A 21,263-nucleotide genomic window follows, 5' to 3' on the forward strand; every position below is an offset into this window, starting at 1 on the left:
ATTTCCAATATTATATATACACATTCGAATGTAAAATAAAAAAATGTGCATCGGCCGGGAATCGAACCCGGGCCTCCCGCGTGGCAGGCGAGAATTCTACCACTGAACCACCGATGCTTCATACTAACAGTGTTGATGTTGTTGTATATATTATTTTTTGCCATTATACTGGCGAAAGGTTGAGTTTTCTTGAATTATTCTGTTTAATTTGTCATTAAATGTTTAAGTCATACCAATGTTTTGTGTATTATGATAAGATCAGTTCGATTATCATGAACAAGAATCTACTCAATATCGGGAACCTTCGGTACTTTCCGTAACTCTTTTACGGAATTTGCAGATTCTACTTTCGTTTTCATCTCGGGTCTTAACGAATGATGCACGGAATTCTAGTCTTTAGAATAATAATATGTTCAGTTTAGCTTACCAAAATATAAGAATTTCAATCATAAAGAAATTAATTTATCAGTTTTCTTAAATATAGAAAGTTATATTTCCTGAAAATAAAATTATCTCCCTTTAAGTACACGCGCCATATCCATGAGGTGGCGGTTTTTGAAATCATATTTGGCTTAGCGAAATGACTTTCGTCGACTTGTAACAAAAGTTAGGCATAAGGTGATCATTTAAGATTGACAGTGAAATGGCTTCCTTCGTAACTGAAGTTTTGACGTCGGCGGGTAAGTTACATGTAAACATTTGTTACATTGATGGATGATCCAGAAACACAGCTGAGATGTCGTGTAAATCAGTGTTACCACTCAATTGACATCCTCGATTGTGTGATTTTGTATAGGAGGATGAGTCGTGATTGTAGACGGCCTGTTTGTAGTGTTGGCCATTGGAGTGTGTTTAACATGTCTGAGACTGAAGAAGTGTTATGATACCTGTTTTGTACATATCTTGCTGCTCTGCGTTGAGTTTTTTCTATTTGTTGTATTTGGCCAGTATTGTGTGGGTCCCAGATAGAGGAGCAGTACTCAAGTTTGGGTCTAACAAGTGCTTTATATGCGTGTTCTTTAATGTGTGGTGAATTGATTGTGAGGTTTCGTTTTAGGAAACCTAGTGTTCTGTTTGCATTTGCGGTGATGTTGTTTATGTGTTTGTCCCATTGGAGGTTGTTTTGCAGTGTGAGGCCTAAGTATTTACTGTGTTTGACGTGTTCAAGTGAGTGGTTATGGAGAGTGTAGTTGTGGTGGATTTTGTTGCGTTTGGTGGTAGTGGAGATGACGTTGCACTTGTCGGGGTGAAATTGCATTAGCCAGTCGTGTTCCCATTGTCCTGCATTGTCAAGGTCGTGTTGTAGTTTCTGTGTGTCTTCTTGTTTGTGTATGGTCTTGTAAATGATACTATCGTCTGCGAAAAGTCTAAGGGTGCTGTGTTTCATGTATTCATGTAGGTCGTTGATATATATTAAGAAAAGTATGGGGCCCAGACAGGTTCCTTGAGGGACTCCGGATGTTACTGGTATTTTGTGTGAGTGTTTGCCCTCAAGTATTACTGTCTGGGTGCGATGTGAAAGAAAATCTGTTATCCATGCATGTGTGTTACCTGTGATGCCGTAGTATTTGAGTTTGTACTGAAGGCGTTTGTGTGGTACTTTGTCAAAGGCTTTTGCAAAGTCCATGATTATGATGTCTGTCTGCGTGTTGTTGTTGTGGTTTTGTGTGAGGTCGTGTATGAACGTGGCCAGTTGGGTTTCGCACGATCTGGAAGGTCTAAAGCCGTGTTGTTTGTCGTAAAGTATGTTGTTGTTTTCCAGATGTGACATGGTGGCGCTGGTGATTATATGTTCCATTAATTTGCATGTGATGCATGTGAGTGATATTGGTCTGTAGTTTGCGGGATTGTATTTGTCGCCTTTTTTGTAAATGGGATTGACATTTGCGTGTTTCCAGCCGTGGGGAAGTGTTCCTGTGGTGAGTGAGCATGTAAATATTTTTGTAAGGATTGGAGCTGTGATGTCTTTGAGTTCTTTCAATATTCTGCCATGGATGTTGTCGGGGCCAGTTGCTTTATGCGGGTTTATATTGTTCAGTAGTTTGTGTATGCCCTGTTGTGTTATGTGGATGTCTGGCATAATTGGGTGTGGTGAAGGTCCTTTGTCAGGTATGGTTGTATTCTGTTCTTGTGTGAAAGCAGACTGGAATTGTTGGTTTAAGATGTTGGCTTTGTCAGTTGTGTCCGTCAATAGATGTCCGTCTTTCCGTAGGGCTGTGATGTCAGAGTTCTCTTTCTTAGTTGTTTTTATGTACGAGAAAAGTTTTTTGGGATTGTGTTTTTTGTTAGGGTGTGAGGATCGAGGTTCGTCTATTGGTATGTCTGTTATCATTTTTTCTAGGTAGTTGAGGTATGCGTTTCTGGTTTGTTTTTGTAGTTCTGATTTTGTTGCTTTATATTTATGTTTGATTTCTGGATTGGATTTATGCTGTTTGTGTAAGCGTTTGGATTTGTTTATGAGTTGGCGAATGGGGCGGGTTATCCAAGGGAGTTTGGATTTGTGTGTGATGTGCTTGGTGGGTATGTTTTTGTCTATGGATTTGTTTAGTGTTGTTTTGAAGGAGTGCCAGATCTCCTCTATGTTGTCGTTTGATCGTTCGTCCAGTTGTGTATTTAATTGTTCAAGGTCAGTCTTTATGTTGTCCCAGTTGGCTTTATTGTAGATGAGGATGTCTCTAGGTGGTCTTCTGATCTTTTTTAGTCGGACGTCAATTTCGGTGTAAACTATGTCGTGGTCTGATTTTTCCTAGTGGTGGTAATATTTCTTGTTTGTTGATGATGGATGGCCTATTGGTTAGTGTAAGGTCTAATATGTGTTCGCCACGAGTGGGGGAAGCTGTCGTTTGAGTGAGAGACTTGTCATTGATGATGTTAAGTAGGTGTTGGTGTAGCTTAGGTTGTGGTGTGCTTGGGATGGTGGTGTTGGTGTGCCAGTCTATATGGGGTAGGTTGAAGTCTCCACTGATGTATGTTATTGTGTTATTGTTTTGGCCTATTCTATTTATGGAGTCTTCGAGGTGTTCGATTGATTTTCCTTTGTCTGAGGGTGGTCTGTAGTATGCGCCTACTGTTAGGTTATGTGAATTTGTCATGTTGATGTTAATATATATAGATTCGTTGTCTGTGTCTAGTTCTTTTGCATGTTCTGAGTGGTATGCATTTGTTACTGCTATCAGAACTCCACCGTGGCTTTGTCCTTTTTTGTTTGGAGTTCTGTCTTTCCTGTATGTTGTGTAGGAGTGTGATGGGAAATATTCGTGGGATGGGATGTTGTTGTCATGTAGGTGTGAAAATTTGTTTGAGATATCAGTTGGGGATGTATCAAAGAGTGTGGAGGAGAAATTTGGAAGACCACAGTTTAGGCAATCCCAGATTGTTGAGCCATGTTTCTGTACCTATTACTATGTCCGGTTTGAGTGTGTGAAGCAGGTGTTCCAGTTCGGGTTTTTTATTGGAGATGGATTGGAAATTAATGGTAGCTATCCTAGTGGGTTTGATGAATCTGTTGTTTGTGTTGGGCGAGGTGGTTTGTTTTTTTGGTGAGGAGGATGCTTTGGGAGGACCGGGACTTTTAGGGTCATCACTACTGGAGAGGGTGCTTGTGTCATGTAGGTGTGAAAATTTTATTGAGATATCAGTTGGGGATGTATCAAAGAGTGTGGAGGAGAAATTTGGAAGACCACAGTTTAGGCAATCCCAGGTTACACCACTGTGATCCAAGTGCTTGAGTTGGGATTTATTTATCCCTTGGCAGTCAACATGTCGTGTAAATCAGTGTTACCACTCAATTGACATCCTCGATATACCAGGGGATCTTTACACCCCTGGACTATATCATAGTAAAACTGGAGGCAACAGAACAGGTAATTCAGTCGTTTGATGTACATCAAATGAGCCGTAACGTCATGTAACCCAAATTGGCACATTTTTTTCTTATTTTTTAAGCATCTATTTGTCAGTGTCAGATTGCAATATAATTCCAATTTTTGTATCAATCTTACAAATACAGCCTATCATCTGTCTATTGGTCTATGTTTGGAATTCTTCCTGCACGTGTTTCCATAAATAGCATCCTTGGATACAGGTCTGGAATGCACCTGATATCAACCAGGTGCGGGTACCCAGATTGGCACACCCATAGCCCGAGATACTCTGGCCCTGACTCCAGACTTAGACATTATGACAGATAGATGTCTGGCTTAGGGCCAGAGCGCAGTCCTATATCAAAACGTGGAATAAGCCGACACAGTGTCGGCTTATTCCAGGTTTTGATATAGGACTGCGCTCTGGCCCTAAACCAGACATCTATCTGTCATTTATGTCTAAGTCTGGTGTCAGGGCCAGAGTATCTAGGGCTAGCACACCCATAGAAAAATAGTATAGAAAAATATCGGGATATTTCAAATATAATTTGACTTATATTCAAACTACAATACAGAAATCAACAATCAATGTCATTGAACACTTTTCTCCATATATGTATTTTTAGAATGATTTAAGTCAAAATCAATGTAGTCAATACGCAGGTAAAATTTCATCTTTATGGTTATTACTTGCCTTTCTTACATAATTTTTAAGACAATATTCATGCATATTTTGCCTGTTTAAGCTTTGTGTGTGTGGTACTGTTAAATAAACATATAAATGGTAGTCTGTAGTCTTCAAAGGAAATCTTTGCTGGCCTGTGATTGGTCAAATTTTTTCCGCTGAGCTGCCTTCAATTTCACTATGAGATAGTCCATGGGTGTAGAGATCGTAAGTGATCCCCATATTTTCCATTAAAACAATTGTTCAAAATCATTCTGTCATTACAGGTAGTTGTCCCTAACAAAAACCACTTGCTAAAATAAGCAATAATCCAATAATATTAGACATTGATATTGAGAAACTGCGGTTAGACACGACGCAATGATCAAAAGTGTCTCGTCGTGCTAAGCCTCTAACATTGTTGGAGTAATATAAGCGCAAGTTCATAATTTTTTTCCCTTGGTATATCTACTTGCAAAAAGCAAGTAAAACAGCCTGAAATTCATATTTTTAACAGCACATGACATATAAACTTCATCTAGAAGGTTTGTCATTATCACCGAAGAAGAAGAAGAAAATTGCAATTGGATATAAGTCTTTTAGTGTTTATAGTCATCTAAAATCAAACTAAAAAATATTGATTTGCATATCAAACTGTTTCTTAATATTGCCCAGATTATCAATGACCCCAGATAAATTTGTATTAATATCTAAAAGATTGTGCTTTAATGTAAATATACAAGTAGTTCAATTGTTAGGGCATTCCAGCTAGTGTTTGACGGGTCCTTCGGGCTTCAACCTTACATGTCTTGTAAAGTAAACCTTGGTCTGTAACATTACTGTCGTGACAGCAGGGCAAGAAACTTATATAGAAGTGCACTTGCCCAAAGGGCAAGTGCATTTGCAAAAATACTGGCCCGAAAGGAAATTCTACTGGTCCAAAAATGTAAAACACAAAAAAGGGATCTTTGCCAACAATCTTTCATTTATGTATAAAACAAACACTTTGGTCATTCTGGTTTTATTTCTCATGTAAAGTGAACAACATTAATACATCAATACCGATATTATAACTAACGAGAGCGGTAATGTAAAATGTTAGCCTAGGTATTTTATCGACGCGTATCTAGGCAACCGATGAAAGATCATGTAGACTTTTATCATCCATGACACATAGGCAACAAACGCTTTACCGATCCGGATTTCAAAACTTCGGAATACCTCGTATAGTATCACTATATCGTAACGATAACTCTAGAGAAATAGAAACGTAACATTGCTGTTTTGCGAGTGGCAGTACGTTAGTGAAAAGGAAGCTTATATTTCGCATTGTTTCTCAAGAATTCAACACGAGAATGATGTTATGAAATGACATAGAATAACAATCACAAAGACAGAGCTTTTATGGATGTTCTCTCAACTGAAATTTGGAATTGCCCATCGGGCAAGCTTGCTAGAAATTTCACTTGACCAGCAGAAGAACAACTTGCCCCGGGCCATCGGACGGGGGATGTTTCGCGCCCTGGACAGCCTATCCGTTGACGGTGACAGTGACGTACTCGCTGCGCAATACCTATTGCATACTGGGTTACAAAAAAATGCTAGACGCGAGTTGATTGGTTGGTGGGTGTGGCTTATATCGTGTGATATGTATGATCCATGTGGGATAGATCTATCCTGAACTCATCGGATATTACCGTATTCATAAAACTGCAGGGTGTGTCCATACTTTCTATTACCTGCAGTTTTTACAACAGACGCTTCTTCAAAGAAATGTAATTGTTGTTGAATGAAGTCCATAGCTCTGGCAATAATTGTGGTCACGCAGTTTTCATGTTTATGTTTCAGCCGGGATAGACTGGATAACTTTTCGCATCATCGCTAATTTATGTGTTTCTACTGGCCGATGGCACTGTTTGCACCGTATGAACACTCCTCTCCAATAAACGGGTCATTATTTTATGACTGTTGATTGAAGGTTGCTTGACTTTCTCATATTCTATAAAGTGTAAGACTTCGTCGGTAATTTTGCTTGGATTCCGATGAACAAGTGACAGGTTCAAATGTCTCCCATGTAGTCGCATTTGATCTCATGAAAAGATAATCCTTTATAATGAAGATCAAGTGTTTCAGGACAAAGTTAACCATCCGTCAGTACCCTGTTAGCATAAGATCTTCCACTCACGTTTTTTTTATCAGGTGCAGCCATATTGCCTATCAAACTCTTGAACATTGTCCGATAAACTCAGCCCACTTGTTCTATTGCCTGACGTTGGGTAGGCTATTTAAACTCCGCCCCTCCGTCGTGCGTATTGTAACTTTACATCCCTTCAACATTAAACTTTATATGGTACAGTAACTGATTTAGATTTGCTATGGAAGTAATGCGACTGATAAAAAAGATGTTTGAAGCTCGTGTCCGTGAGATTGGATAGCGGGTGTGTGAAGAAAAACTTAAGCATTTTTTTGCAAATTAGGATGAATTTATTTTAGCAATTAGCCAGATCGATTTGTTAATAACGGAAATGTGAATGGGTAGCGTGAGCCCAGGTTAGGCCGACAAGACAGTAATACTAGTAGTTACCATTTACCTTGTACTGTTGATTACATGTGGATCAAGTTATCTCACCATACCAACGGCATGTTGTTGCTCGACCAATAAATGGGCAATGATATACTGAGAGTCTTGCTAAGGCCCTACAAAAACCTTTAACCCGACCGACCCTGTAAAATCAGTGTCTCCTCAAAAACTTTTTATCAGTTTTTTTCCTCAAGCAAACAAATAAAACCTAAATTTTGTTTGGTTTTGCACAAAATTAGGAATTTTGGTACAAATTCTGTAAATTTAAGACCCAAACAATCCCCTTGGAATCAAATTCATGGTTTATATAAGGTTGAATAAAGTTTATTTCAGTTTTTCACTGCAAGAAATTTGGATGATGAGAAAAAATATTTAAAAAAAAATCCCTATCTACCAACCCTTCATTTTCAAAGGTTGTTACTGGAAACAAGAATATTTTTTTATTTAGCCTAATACAGGATCCAAATACATATCTGGCTCAGTGGTCGGAACCCTTCCAAAATGTCAGGGCTACTGAAAGCCTGGAGATAACATCTACACATGCATTCTAGCCTGCTTGGAGAGCGCGTTCTGACAGGATGCATGGTTGACATCTACCTGTCAGAGGCTCGTGCGACAGGCGAGGTGTTTCCGGCCAAATCACCCCTGTCAAATCAGGCCCGAATCACTACATATCCTCCTTTCCATATGTTCTTTTTCTATGTTTTAGGTAAGTTTGAGACCCAGGACGTCCAAGGAAAATTAGATGCCCTAACTAGACAGATAGACTTGCTGAAGATACAGGTGTTTGAAGTGACGCAGAACAAATATGTAGATTTCCAGTCAACTATGGGGACGGCCGAGGAGCTGGCAAAAAATGTCAAAACAATCTCAAAAGAAATGTCAGACGTATCAGATAGGATCGAAAATGAGGTATTCAAAATATGTCTAAAAAGTGACTGTTTAGGGTTATTAGATGTACTAGCACTTACGGTTTTTTCGCATATTTTTAGTCCACCATCATCTTCAGATATTTTTCAGAAATACTGAAGGGATCTTTCTCAAATTTGATATGTAGGTAAGGTTCCCCTAGAGCCCTATTTACACAGTGCATATTACATTTTGGGACCAATCAGTCAACAAGATGGCTGACTGGCTGCCCTTGGATTTTGGTTGTCGAAAATTATTACCGCTATTTCTCAAAAAGTACGGAAGGGATCTTTCTCAAAAATCATATGTAGATTCCCCTTGCTGGGCCCTAGTTGTGCATATTGCATCTTGAGACCAATGCAATCAGTCAACAAGGTGGCTGACTTAGTGCTGCAATGATAAACTGTGGGACGACATATCACGGCATAAACTACACGGTTCGGGTCAAGGTACTTTTTTCCCATATCAAGATACGCCCCATCAGTTTCTGGATCAGGCGAAATCAGGATTTTTAGGTCATCTGACCCGAAGGGTCAGCATGACCTATTGTCATCATGCACCGTCCGTAGTCGTGCGCCGTGCGCGGTGTGTAAACTTTTCATTCAAACAACTTCTTCTCAATAACCGAAAGGCCCAGGGTACTGATATTTGGCCTGTAGCATGCTGGGACAAAGGGCTACCAAGTTTCTTCAAATGAATGACCTTGACCTTCATTCAAGGTCACAGAGGTCAAAAAGGCTGAAATCTTTAAACGACTTCTTCTCAAGACCCAGAAGGCCCAGGGTACTGATATTTGGGATGTAGCATGGTGGGATGAAGGGCTAATAAGTTTGTTGAAGTGAATGGCTTTGACCATCATTTAAGGTCACAGGGGTCAAATAGGCTGAAATCTTTAAACGACTTCTTCTCAAAAACCAAAAGGCCCAGGATTCTCATATTGGGCATGTAGCATGCTGGGATGAAGGGCTACCAAGTTTGATAAAGTGAATGACCTTGACCTTCATTCACGGTCACAGGGGCCAAATTGGTTTCAAACCACTAGCCCAGGGCTAGTAGACACCAAAATTTCACTAGCCCGGCCTAAATATCTACTAGCCCAGCTAAAAAAAAAAAAATGAAAAAATTTATAATATTGAAATTCAAATATTTTTAATTGAGTGGGTTTTTTTTTATTATTTGCATCTACTCTTTTTTTTAATTCAAATAAACATTAAGATATTCCTTAATCTGTGTTATTTTTAGAACACAATTTTAAGATATGTTTTTAATCCTGAATCCGGATTCTGGATTCCTGACCTTTGACCCGGATATTAGAATAACCATAACAAATATGGCTGCCTGCTGCAGGCATGGCTTTGCTGCCGACTTTTTGAGGAATAGATTCCAGTTCTTTAACATCATTTTTGTAACTATTAAAATTTACTGATCTGATAGCTGAGATGACTTATTTGATGGTTTGTATATTATTTTTCTAGAACTTGTATTGCAAATTACGTAACTTTCACATGAAATGCTATGCATCACAATTCACTGTGGTGATCGGAGGTCTACAGTCGTCAATAAATTAGACAACATGACTCCAGATTAAGATTTAAAGTTAGATACGAATATTACATAGAATTGCAATGTTTTAAAGTGTTATTATGACTTAATTTTGATGTTTTTCGTTTTGAAATATCTTTGAAAAAAGTCACTAGCCCCGGGCTAGTATGGCTAAAATTTCCACTAGCCCAAGCTGAAAATTTGGTAGCCCCGGGCGTCGGGCTAGTGGATTTTTACACCCCTGACGGTCACAGGGGCCAAATTGGTTAAAATATTTTAAACGACTTCTTGAGAATAACTAGGAGGCCTAGAGACCTGATATTGCCATTTGGGCCTGTGGCATGTTCAAATGAATGACCTTCATTCAAGGTCACAGAGGTCAATTATGCTAAAATCTTTAAACGACTACATTGTGTTGTGCTAATAGTCAGATGACCGTTAAGGCCCATGGGCCTCTTGTTTGAGTGGTTATCAGTACTTTCTACCAAAGATATTCTCCATTGATCCACATCGTTTCTGTAGTTGTAGATTCTAATTCAATACAATCACAAACTAAAGCATGTACATAAGGCATTAACAGTTTCAAATATGTTTATTTGTGAACGTAATGTACCTATTATACTTCACGATCATTTGAAGAAACTTTACATTTCGGCCGCCATGATGTGATTTTGCTTACGCAGTCAGTATATTCACAAGTTTAGTATTTTACTGTGGCTACAAAAAATACTTCCTACGGTGTTTTAATGCAGTTAATACTTGCTTTAAACTTTGAATTGGATTGTAACCAAATTTGGCCACAAACATCCTTGGGGGAAGGGGAACAGAACTTGTATAAATTTTGGCTCTGACCCCCATGGGCAGGAGAGGCGGGGCCGCGTAGGGGAATTTGAGGTAACCCTATAAATCGCTATTTGTCCTAGAGTTCTGCATGGATTGTAAGTGACTAACCAAATTTTGCCACAAACATCCTTGGGGGAAGAGGAACAGAACTTGTATAAATTTTGGCTCTGACCCTAGGGGGCAGGAGGGACGGGGCCCAATAGGGGAAATAAGAAGGTAAATCCTATAAATCGCTACTTGTCCTAGAGTTCTGCATGGATTGTAACCAAATTTGGCCATGATCATCTTTGGGGGGAAGGGGAACAGAACTTGTATAAATTTTGGGTCTGACCTCCAGGGGGCAGGAGGGGCGGGGCTCAATAGGGAATTAGAGGTAAATATTCAAATTCCTTAGGAAAAGAAAAAATGAACCTGTATTTAGAACATTATTTCGCATTACAAACCAGGTGAGCGATACAGGCTCTCTGGGCCTCTTGTTTTTTGAGGTCATCTGACATATATCGTCATCATGGCAATGATGCACCGTTGGTCGTTGTGCGCTGCCCGCTGTGCGTAAACTTTTCATTCAAACGACTTCTTCTCTATAACTGAAAGGCCCTGAGTAGTAACATTGGGCCTACAGCATGCTGGCATGAATGGCTACCAAGTTTGTTCAAATGAATGACCTTGACCTTCATTCAAGGTCACAGGGTTGCTAAAGGCTAAAATCTTTTAAACAAATTCTTGTGAATAACTAAGAGGCCTAGATACATTATATTGGGCCTGTGACATGCTGGGATGAAGGGCTACCAAGTTTGTTAAAATAAATTACCTTGATCTTCATTCAATGTCACAGGTGTCAAAAAGGTTAAATCCTTTAAACGACTTCTTGTGAATAACTAAGAGGCCTAATGACCTGATATTGGACCTGTGGCATGCTGGGATGAAGGGCTACCAAGTTTGTTCAAATGAAGAACCTTGATCTTCATTCAAGGTCACAGGGGTCAAAAAGACTAAAATTTTAAACAACTTTTTGTGAATAACTAATACGAGGCCTTGAGTACTGATATTGGGTCTGTAGCATACAAGGATAAAGAGCTACCTAGTTTGTTCAACTGAATGACCTTTATGTACTTTTAAGGTCAAAGTCATGAAATATTTTGGAAACTTGCAGCTCTTCAAATAAGGTGTCTGTTGTATTGCACTACTGTATACTGTGACTATGATGTTTTGTGCTAATGATCAGATGACCGTTAAGGCCCATGTGCCTCTTGTTTGATATAGAAAATATCCCATTTGTCAGTGGTGTAGCAACTTTAAGGGAATCTCATTTATATAGTCTGTCACTCACTGGATATGTTCTTTATTTTAGATAAAAAGCCAGTTAAATATGTCAACTGAGGTGGTGGAATCTCTGAAACGTCAGTTATCTGAGGTCAGTGATGTAATGGATGTTCTGGAGAGTTTGGTTCAGATACAGGAAGGTCTCCAGTGTATATCAACGACTAACAACACATGTAACTTCTCAAAAGCAGCTGAGGCCATTCTAAATATTCACGAGCTATTGTCCAGTCTGGTGGAAGGTAGCAAAGCAGACGTTCCAATTCTACTAGCCTTGCAGACAGAGTACTGGGTACAGAAGGAGAAGCTCCTCTATGACATAGGTGACAAATGGAAGGAGTTTGTATCCTGGACCGTGTCAGTTGACGATGAATCTAGTCCACAAAAGTGTGAACTGGAGGTTTTGACTGGCACAACCAATTTGTCAATTTTGAGGGACATTGTCATAGTGATGGAGAAGTTAGATATTTTAGATTCAAAAATGAAAAGCTTTGGTGAAAAGCTGGTACGCTATATCCTGCAGCCATGTATAACGAATAGTAAAGCAGTGGTGCGGAAGAGTGTGTCAGGCCAGTCATCAACTCTAGCTGTCAAATATGAGAAATCTGATAAACCACCTCCTCCTATTGAAATGTTCAAAAATGTAAATCAGATATTGGAGTGTTTAAACGAATGTTTCCTCCAGATAGCTGTTGATGAGGAAGGTGAAGGTCAGGTGTTGATGGAAAGACTTGGTAGCATGGTGGCTGACCAGGTGCTCGACCTCATTGTGAAGCAGTGTCTGACACATGCTATCCCCACCAGTAATAAACAGATGGACAACTTTCTTGAGGACATTTCTACTACAGAGGCCTTAAGTCAGACACTTAGCGAGCTGAAATTTATACCAACAAATATCACCACATTGACAGATTTTGTACAAAATGTTAATGTGCTTTTTGCAAACAAGAAGTGCCAAGAAATTTTGGAGAAAGCTCGTAAGTTAATGACGTCAGAAATGCACAATTCTGTTGCAGTGTCAGATGATAAACCTCTTGGAGAATTACCTGCCCTTGAATTGAAGGGACATGATGTGCCATCCAGTAAGAAAAGTAGAAAGTTGGACTTGGCAGGAGAGTGTAAACTTAGTGATAACACCTTAAAATTACCAACATGTCACATCAGGTAAAGATGATTACAAACTACTGTAAATCACTAATATTTTGCGAGTACTTAATTTCACGAACTCAGCTCTTAATACTTATTGGCGAACACATAATTTGGCGATTTCAGACCTTGAAGTGTATTTAAAATCGCAAATGATGTAGTCGTTAACAGAACCCCATTGTCAGATAATGCACAGTTAGACAATTATTATGCAAGTGCTGTTGCTGAACAATTAAAAAACAAAAAAAACTTGTATAGAAAGCCTGGCAAATGACAGGAGATAATCGACTGCGTGTCAATGGAGGACTAATTCCAGTAATTATATAAATTGTGTGTACTTACTACATAGGGCTCATTTATCAGTGACCAGCATACGGAAAGTTGTAGTCATTGATTAACTCCAATTTGTCGATGAAAAGAATACCGCGATTTGAAATAATTTACTTTAAAAGTCTGAATAAAATAAATATTTTGCATTATTTATCATTATGGCCTAGTGGAGACAGCACTATTGCCTCATCAGTATTGTCGAGGGATGGAATAGTGCCGGAGCCGAAGGCAATACTACGAGGTAACGGTGCACTCTCCACCAAGCCATTATGGGTTTAGTACATCACCCTCACATGAGACCCATGTTTTTTTATATCATCATAACAGAAGCATGTAAAGTGATACCTCTCAACGCTATCTTCATTTCCACACCACGTTGTTACATTAATAGTAAAACATATGAATTGTTGCAGAAATCTGTGTTTCTATAAAACGAGATTCAACTTCATGAAGATTTAAAGTAGATCAATATAGAACATGAGTGAACTGCTTTCTGTCGAAAAGCAACATTTGCTCCCACCCCTGCAAACAACAGCCTGTCCGTCATCTTGGTCGAAGCGCAGCGTTATAATGACGTCGTGTAATGGTGACGTCACAATACATTCATGTTCAATTTGGCACCACTTCAATAGTATTCTGTCATGTGATGTACTAATTAAATGTTTAAGTTATGACAAGTACTACGTAATAAAGTATGATATTTTCCGGGTGACCATTCCTAATCCTCGGGACCGTACCCTTTTTACTTATTTATAACTATAACTTTGTCTAGCTGTCTAAAGTTTACAATAGTGATCGGTATTTTCTGTGAAATTTTTATGTTTTTGCGATATGACATTATTTTAACATACACTGTACTTTTATGTATAATGTAATTCGCTACTCTAGTATATACTGTTAATGAAGATATCGTTACAGAAGGACTAACATTGTAGAATCTACATGGACATTACTCCTTATTGAAATTGTCATTTTGTAACAAATATTCGGGAGGGATTTGAATTCGTGTTTGATTCCCCTCATGAATTTACTTAAAAATGAATACAAAGCAAAATATAAGTATTTACAGTATCAGGTTACTACCAACATGTCACATCAGGTAAAGATGATTACAAGCAATCAGGATATAATGTATATATCTATTAAAATTCAGGTGGATTTTGATAAATCAATAACTGTTATCTTTACCCAAATACTGGTGTATGATAGTATCTGTGTATTAATTTTGTAAAGATGAGTTTGAATGACATCATGGACAGATAGCTATAATTTTCTTTCTTTATTTTTTAATTGATTAATATCAAATACATTATACATAAATGAGATTTGAAATTTAAAATATATATACCGTATAAATGTTTACTTTTCAGTGTTTCTATCCAGCAGCTGCTGACCCTAGCTTATGAAACTCTCCATGAAGCTGGTGACAGTTCCCCACAGAGTGCTATACAGCTCTTCTATGCTGTCAGGAACATGCTTGAACTCTTCTGCAGTGTTTTCCCCACTTACCACAAAAAAAGTCTGGCCACATTTCCTCAGCTTAGTGGTGAGCTTTCAATCAATCTAAAGTCCTAGTTCAATTGCTTATCCTGATGAACAGATATGCACTACCAAAGTGTTTAATCTGTTCTGAAAAATTCCATTACGTAATTGAGCTGATATGTGTACTGACTATTTCACTAAAACACTACAATGGAGCTTTAGATTTTATATATTTTCACAATAAATAATTGACTTTCCAATTTGAAGTCCGACATTGACCAATCAATGATTTCACAGACATCTTTGGGATGTGCAGTTGTTTTAGCTCACCTGCCCGAAGGCAAGTGAGCTTTTGCCGTGGTGTGGCTTCCGTCGTCCGTCTGTCCGGCGTCAACGTTTCCATTTAAACAACTTCTTCTCCAAAACTTTGAGACCTAGAGTCCTGAAATTTGACCTATAACATGCTAGAATGAAGGGCTACCAAGTTTGTTCAAATGAATGACCTTTGCCTTCATTCAAGGTACAGGAGCCAAATAGGCTATAATATTTAAACAACTTCTTAAAAAGCACGAGGCATAGAGACCTGATATTGGGCCTCTGCTGTGCTGGGGCATGATATAAATTCTTTTTCACTCTTCTATTTGTAGATTTGTGACATAGTTCTGCATGACTTGATCTCAATCCACTTTCCCTTGTGTCGCTTATCAACTACATTTTCCCTACATGCTTTCACTGTATATCCTCTTTTTTCAGTCGCGTTGCTTTCAAAGCAAGTCTAAAACTGTCAATAAGTTAATCAGTTACTGTACCAGATATGTTTAAATGTTGAAGGGATGTGAAATAACAATACGAACACGGAGTTAATGAATGATCGGGAGCTAAATGTTACTCCAATATTATATGTATCACAATTATGTGCTTTTCAATTGAAACATTAAATATATCATTTAATGCTTTTAAGTGATTTAATGCTTTTTCATTAAGAAATGCTGCAAATGCACAATTTGCTAAAAAGAAAAAAATCACTTTTGCAATTTTTGCCAAAGACATAGATGACTTATAAATCCTTGCTTTAAGCAAACTAGAAAGTTAGCATGAAACTCTAAATTTTGAAATTTTATTGCATTATTTGATTGATTATCATGAGATAATTGTGATTTGGACTTTCGTCTACAAGAATAAATTTGGTCTAATAAAATCTTGTGTGGTCTGGTAAACATTTCTGTTTCACCAGACCAAATGTCCTGTAAAGGTTGGAGAAGTTTGGCAAGCACTGCCATCATCAGATCGATCAATAATCAAGATGACCACCAAGCAGCCATCTTGGATTTTGATTGTTAAAGTTTGTTATCGCTATTTCTCAGAAAGTACTGAAGGGATCTCTCAAATTTCACATGTAGGTTCCCCTAGGGCCCTAGTTGTGCATATTACATATGGGACTGATTGGTCAACAAGATGGCCGATAAGTAACCGTTTTTGTTATAAGTTACTGTTCTTCCTAATATTTCATATGTAGTAATATGTAGTAAAAGTTTGAAAAGTTAATTGAGAAAAGATCCCTCTTAGTCAGACGTAGATCATTCTTTGGTAGGCGCCAAGATCCCTCTGGGATCTCTTGTTTTTTTTGCAAAGGTTGGGGCCAATCCACATTGACAAAGCCCCTAAAAAATCCCAATTCTCAAAATTAAAGTCAGCTTTTTGAGGTTATTTGTTGCAGAACAGTACATAAGCTGAGATGTTATATATTGAATATAACATTTTAGATATCAGAATAGTGATACATTTCTAGGTTTTACAATGTACCACTGCAACACTAATACATTAATCATGATGCATTGACAAGTTTACATACAAGTCAGTATTTATCAGTCTGTTTTATTTCCAGCCATTTTTCACAACAACTGTATGTTTATCGCCCACCATCTGATGACCATGGGACATCAGTTTCGTAAGACGTTGCCTTCGACAATCAATGCAACCTTTGTTGATCTTGTTCAGAAAATACGTAGACTTGGAATTGATACATTTCTGCAACAAATGTCTCGACAAAAAGGTGTGATGGCAGAGTGTCTGGCAGGAGCAAAAGGTATCAAATATCATTGTTACCGGTATATATGTATGTTTGATTTAAACTTGCACACTTACGCTCAACTATAGGCCAAATGCAGTGATACCATAATATTTGTTTTATTTCGTTTTGTGACTCATTTGATTGTTCTCTCATATGTTCTTACTGCAAAGTATCATGTAAGCTTGATGGGTTTTTTTTATGGACAGGTTTTGCAAGCGTCTCCGAGGAGAACATATACTTTGATGCAGAGCGTGCTATAAAGCAGACAATACATCAATTCCATCACCTTCAGAAAGTCTGGCAAGAGGTACTCCCACCAACAGTTTACAGAAAGGCTGTAGGTAAGTTTGTGAAGGAAATATGTAAGTTTATAACATTATTTAGGTGACCTACAGATAATGATATTGGAAAAAGTCTAAAAGCAGCAAATTAAAACTTCACAAAGGTTGCCATAATAAAACATGTACCGGTAGCACTTATCCAACCCTTCAATACATACCTGGTAACTGCGATATGTATACACTAAGACAGACCAAGATTAAATATGAGTGCTTCTCTAAATTGTGGTTTAATTAAATTGTAATCTATTTGAATTCTCCTCCTCTCAGATATCTCTGTGATTGTTTTCTATTGAACAGGTACTCTGCTGAACTCGGTGGTGGTTGACATCACAGCATCCATTGTAGTTCTGGAGGATATCTCTTCCGATGATGCACGACAGCTAGCATCACTCCTCTCAATCATCATGGACAAGGCCGGACCACTACTACAAACTCCAACAGACAATAAGGTCAATTTGACCTTTGAACTCCAGAAAAATGTTCAAAAGTGGCTCCGGTTCAAAGAACTTATTACAGTGCTGAATGCCAGTCTTTTGGAGATTTCCGATAGGTGGGCCGAGGGTAAAGGTCCATTGGCTGTTGAATTCACACCAAATGAGATGAAGTCTTTGATCAGGGCCTTGTTCCAAAATACTGAGAGAAGGGCTGGTGTTCTAGCCAAGATTAAGTAACTTTAGATCATTATTGGAAATAATGCCATAAACTTCTGATTTCTAAAACTGTGTAAAATATATACCGTAGTAATTATTATAATTTATCAACAAATTGACTGACAAAAATGTTTTGTGAAATCATCAATAATGATGAAGTAAGTTATACAATGTATGTTGATGTATATTAACATGAATAACAGAATTTGCTGAAGCTCCGATACCCTTGAGAGTATGAATGAGTCTCTATACTGCTAACGGATATTGGAAGTATGATATTATGATGAAAATATTTGGTGCTTGAATATATTAGATTTTCTCATTCAGAATAGATATTATTAAGCTTATTTCTGTGCCTTAATTGAATGTTTAATTGATACATGTAGCTGTGTATTATCCGAGTCATTGTAAATGTGTGATGTCATCTTATTGACTCAGAAATGTCCCACTTGAGAAAAAAAGTTTGCTAATATTTTCACGAAAACTGAGTACATGTATGTGATAAATACAATGTTAGTTCATGGCTATGTCATATGAAATTTGATCTATATCATTAGCCTTTTTCAATTAATGTATAAAAAGAAAGTGAACTTCATCCTGTGATAATTACAGTAATATTCAAACAAAGGTTGATTTGTATTCTTAAAATTCTCTTCTGTGCGAGTGTAAAGTTAAATAACAAGTTGGTATAGATGGTTTATTTGACTCTTAGAATTGGTGGGTCTAGTGCTTGTCATTGTCTTTCTGTTTGCCTGTCTGTTAAGATATTGCTTTTCAGTTATTATATGAAAAACATCACATTTGGTTTATAAGAAAACAAGAGTTTTAAATCCAATGGTCAAATGCAGAGGTCATTGTTGCTTAAAAATATAATGTTTGGTCAAATATTGGTTTCGGCCACTCTTTGAAATCCCTTTGTTAACTCTGGACAAGATGAATGTGTGGTTGAAACAGCATATACCTGGTAATGGTAGGTTATGGTGGTGGTATTGAGTTAGCAGTCCAAAGGTCAATTTAAAGATGCTCCACCGTAGTGTTGTCCCAATGATCGATAATAATCAAAATCTAATCGAAAAGACAACTGATTTTGATTAATCGATGATGATATATTAACATCGATGATCGGTATTGAAACAGGAAGTAAGAATTCTACTTTCATTTTCCCTTAGAAAGTATAGAGTTTATGCCATTTTTAGCTCACCTGGCCCGAAGGGCCGGTGAGCTTATGTCATGGCGCGGCGTCCGTCGTCTGTCCGTCCGTCGTCCGTCCGTCAACATTACCTTTAAATCGCTACTAGTCATAGAGTTCTGCATGGATTGTAACCAAATTTGGCCACAAACATCCTTGGGGGAAGGGGAACAGAACTTGTATAAAGTTTGGCTCTGACCCCCCGGGGGCAGGAGGGGCGGGGCCCAATAGGGGAAATAGAGGTAAATCCTATAAATCGCTACTTGTCCTAGAGTTCTACATGGATTTTAACCAAATTTGGCCACAAACATCCTTGGGGGAAGGGGAAGAGAACTTGTATAAAGTTTGGCTCTGACCCCCCGGGAGCAGGAGGGGCGGGGCCCAATAGGGGAAATAGAGGTAAATCCTATAAATCGCTTCTTGTCCTAGAGTTCTGCATGGATTGTAACCAAATTTGGCCACAAACATCCTTGGGGGAAGGGGAACAGAATTTGTATAAAGTTTGGCTCTGACTCCCCTGGGGGAGGAGGGGCGGGGCCCAATAGGGGAAATAGAGGTAAATCCTATAAATCGCTACTTGTCCTAGATTTCTGCATGGATTGTAACCAAATTTGGCCACAAACATCCTTGGGGGAAGGGGAAAGAACTTGTATAAAGTTTGGCTCTGACCCCCCGGGGGCAGGAGGGGCGGGGCCCAATAGGGGAAATAGAGGTAAATCCTATAAATCGCTACTTGTCCTAGAGTTCTGCATGGATTGTAACCAAATTTGGCCACAAACATCTTTGAGGGAAGGGGAACAGAACTTGTATAAAGTTTGGCTCTGACCCATCGGGGGCAGGAGGGGCGGGGCCCAATAGGGGAAATAGAGGTAAATCCTTTAAATCGCTACTAGTCATAGAGTTCTGAATGGAATGTAACCAAATTTGGCCACAAACATCCTTAGGAGAAGAAGAACAGAATTTTGTATAAATTTTGGCTCTGACACCCCGGGGGCGGGAGAGGTGGGGCCCAATAGAAGAAATAGAGGTAAATCCTTTAAATCGCTACTAGTCATAGACTTCTGCATGGAATGTAACCAAATTTGGCCACAAACATCCTTTTTGGAACGGGAACAGAACTTGTATAAATTTTGGCTCTGGCCCCTTGGGGGCAGGACGGGTGGGGCCCAATAGGGGAAATAGAGGTAAATCCTATAAATCGCTACTTGTCCTAGAGTTTTGCTTGGATTGTGACCAAATTTGGCCATAAACACCCTTAGGGGATGGGGAACAGAACTTGTATAAATTTTGGCTCTGACCCCCTGGGCGCAGGCGGGGTGGGGCCCAATTGGGGATTTAGAGGTTATTATTAAAATTCCTTCAGAAAAGAAACAATGAACCTGTATTCTGAACATTACTTGGCATTACAAACCAGGTGAGCGATACAGGCCCTCTGGGCCTCTTGTTCTCTTTAGCAGTGACTTCTTATGAAGCCTGCTGTTAAAACAAATATTATAAAAAAAACCATTTTAAGCCTTATTAGTCGTCAATAAAGATTGTTACATTGACTTGAGTCAATCCTATAATAAATTAGGATACGAAACTATGCAGAATAAAGCCAGTATGAATTAATAGTTCTTTTATTGAGTAACATCATAAGCAACTGAAAACATGAAATGGTTTTTAAAAAAAAACTGTTAAGGGTATGTCCAAATATGAAATTTTGATAAGTGATATCAATAAAATTCATGACATCGTTAAAAATAACTAACATTTCTAAGAAAAAAATATAACAAAAGAGTAACTGATTAATAATCAAAAATCGATCGGTTGACACCAACCGATTTTAAAGTGAACAGTCGGGCATGGATGGCTAAAGTCGATAAAAATGGTGTGAATGTATCCAGTATAATTTCTGATGAAATGGGAAAATAAAATATCTCGTCAAAATCTGTCTGCGTACGAAGAAATTAATTTAAAGTATAGAGTTCTAAAACGTCCTCCCGGCTCACTATGTCAGTGGTTACATTTCCACGCAGCCTCGCTTTCAATGCTTTCAACTTTTCTATACTTTAATGGTCAGAACTGGGAAACTAAGCAGAACTTGACCGTCGTATTAATATGTGAGAACTTTTGGAAGGCCAATGAACGCATTTAGACTGGTTTTCTTTGCCCGACTATTCACTTTAACCTATCATCGATGATGAAATCTTAACCGATTCCTAACACTACTCTACCACGGCAGAGCATAATGATATTCATCATTGGAATAAAAATTTGTGTTTAATCATGTATACATTTTGTATGTATGTCTAATCAACAAAATAAATAGTATCAAATAATTTATTTTGCC

The 21,263-nt window shown here is 38.2% G+C and overlaps 1 protein-coding gene across 1 annotated transcript; it reads left to right on the forward strand.

Moving 5' to 3' along the window:
* Positions 1-426: 426 nt before the first annotated feature.
* On the forward strand, positions 427-19,493 carry LOC138319272 (centromere/kinetochore protein zw10 homolog). The gene is made up of 7 exons (XM_069262311.1): positions 427-680; positions 7,818-8,020; positions 11,754-12,886; positions 14,569-14,744; positions 16,566-16,766; positions 16,958-17,092; positions 17,390-19,493. The coding sequence occupies exons 1-7, from the start codon at positions 644-646 to the stop codon at positions 17,761-17,763; spliced, it is 2,259 nt and encodes a 752-aa protein (XP_069118412.1). The 5' UTR covers positions 427-643; the 3' UTR covers positions 17,764-19,493.
* The last annotated feature ends 1,770 nt before the right edge of the window (positions 19,494-21,263 follow it).

Source organism: Argopecten irradians, chromosome 3 (genome assembly GCF_041381155.1).
Source record: "Argopecten irradians isolate NY chromosome 3, Ai_NY, whole genome shotgun sequence".
NCBI classification, from domain to species: Eukaryota; Metazoa; Mollusca; class Bivalvia; order Pectinida; family Pectinidae; genus Argopecten; species Argopecten irradians.

Bases quoted from the DNA above. Each gene is read 5' to 3' on its own strand.
- LOC138319272 (XM_069262311.1), top strand. From the start codon at position 644: ATGGCTTCCTTCGTAACTGAAGTTTTGACGTCGGCGG. The intron at 12,887-14,568 runs GTAAAGATGATT...TTTACTTTTCAG, and splicing joins TTACCAACATGTCACATCAG to TGTTTCTATCCAGCAGCTGC. The intron at 17,093-17,389 runs GTAAGTTTGTGA...TCTATTGAACAG, and splicing joins AGTTTACAGAAAGGCTGTAG to GTACTCTGCTGAACTCGGTG.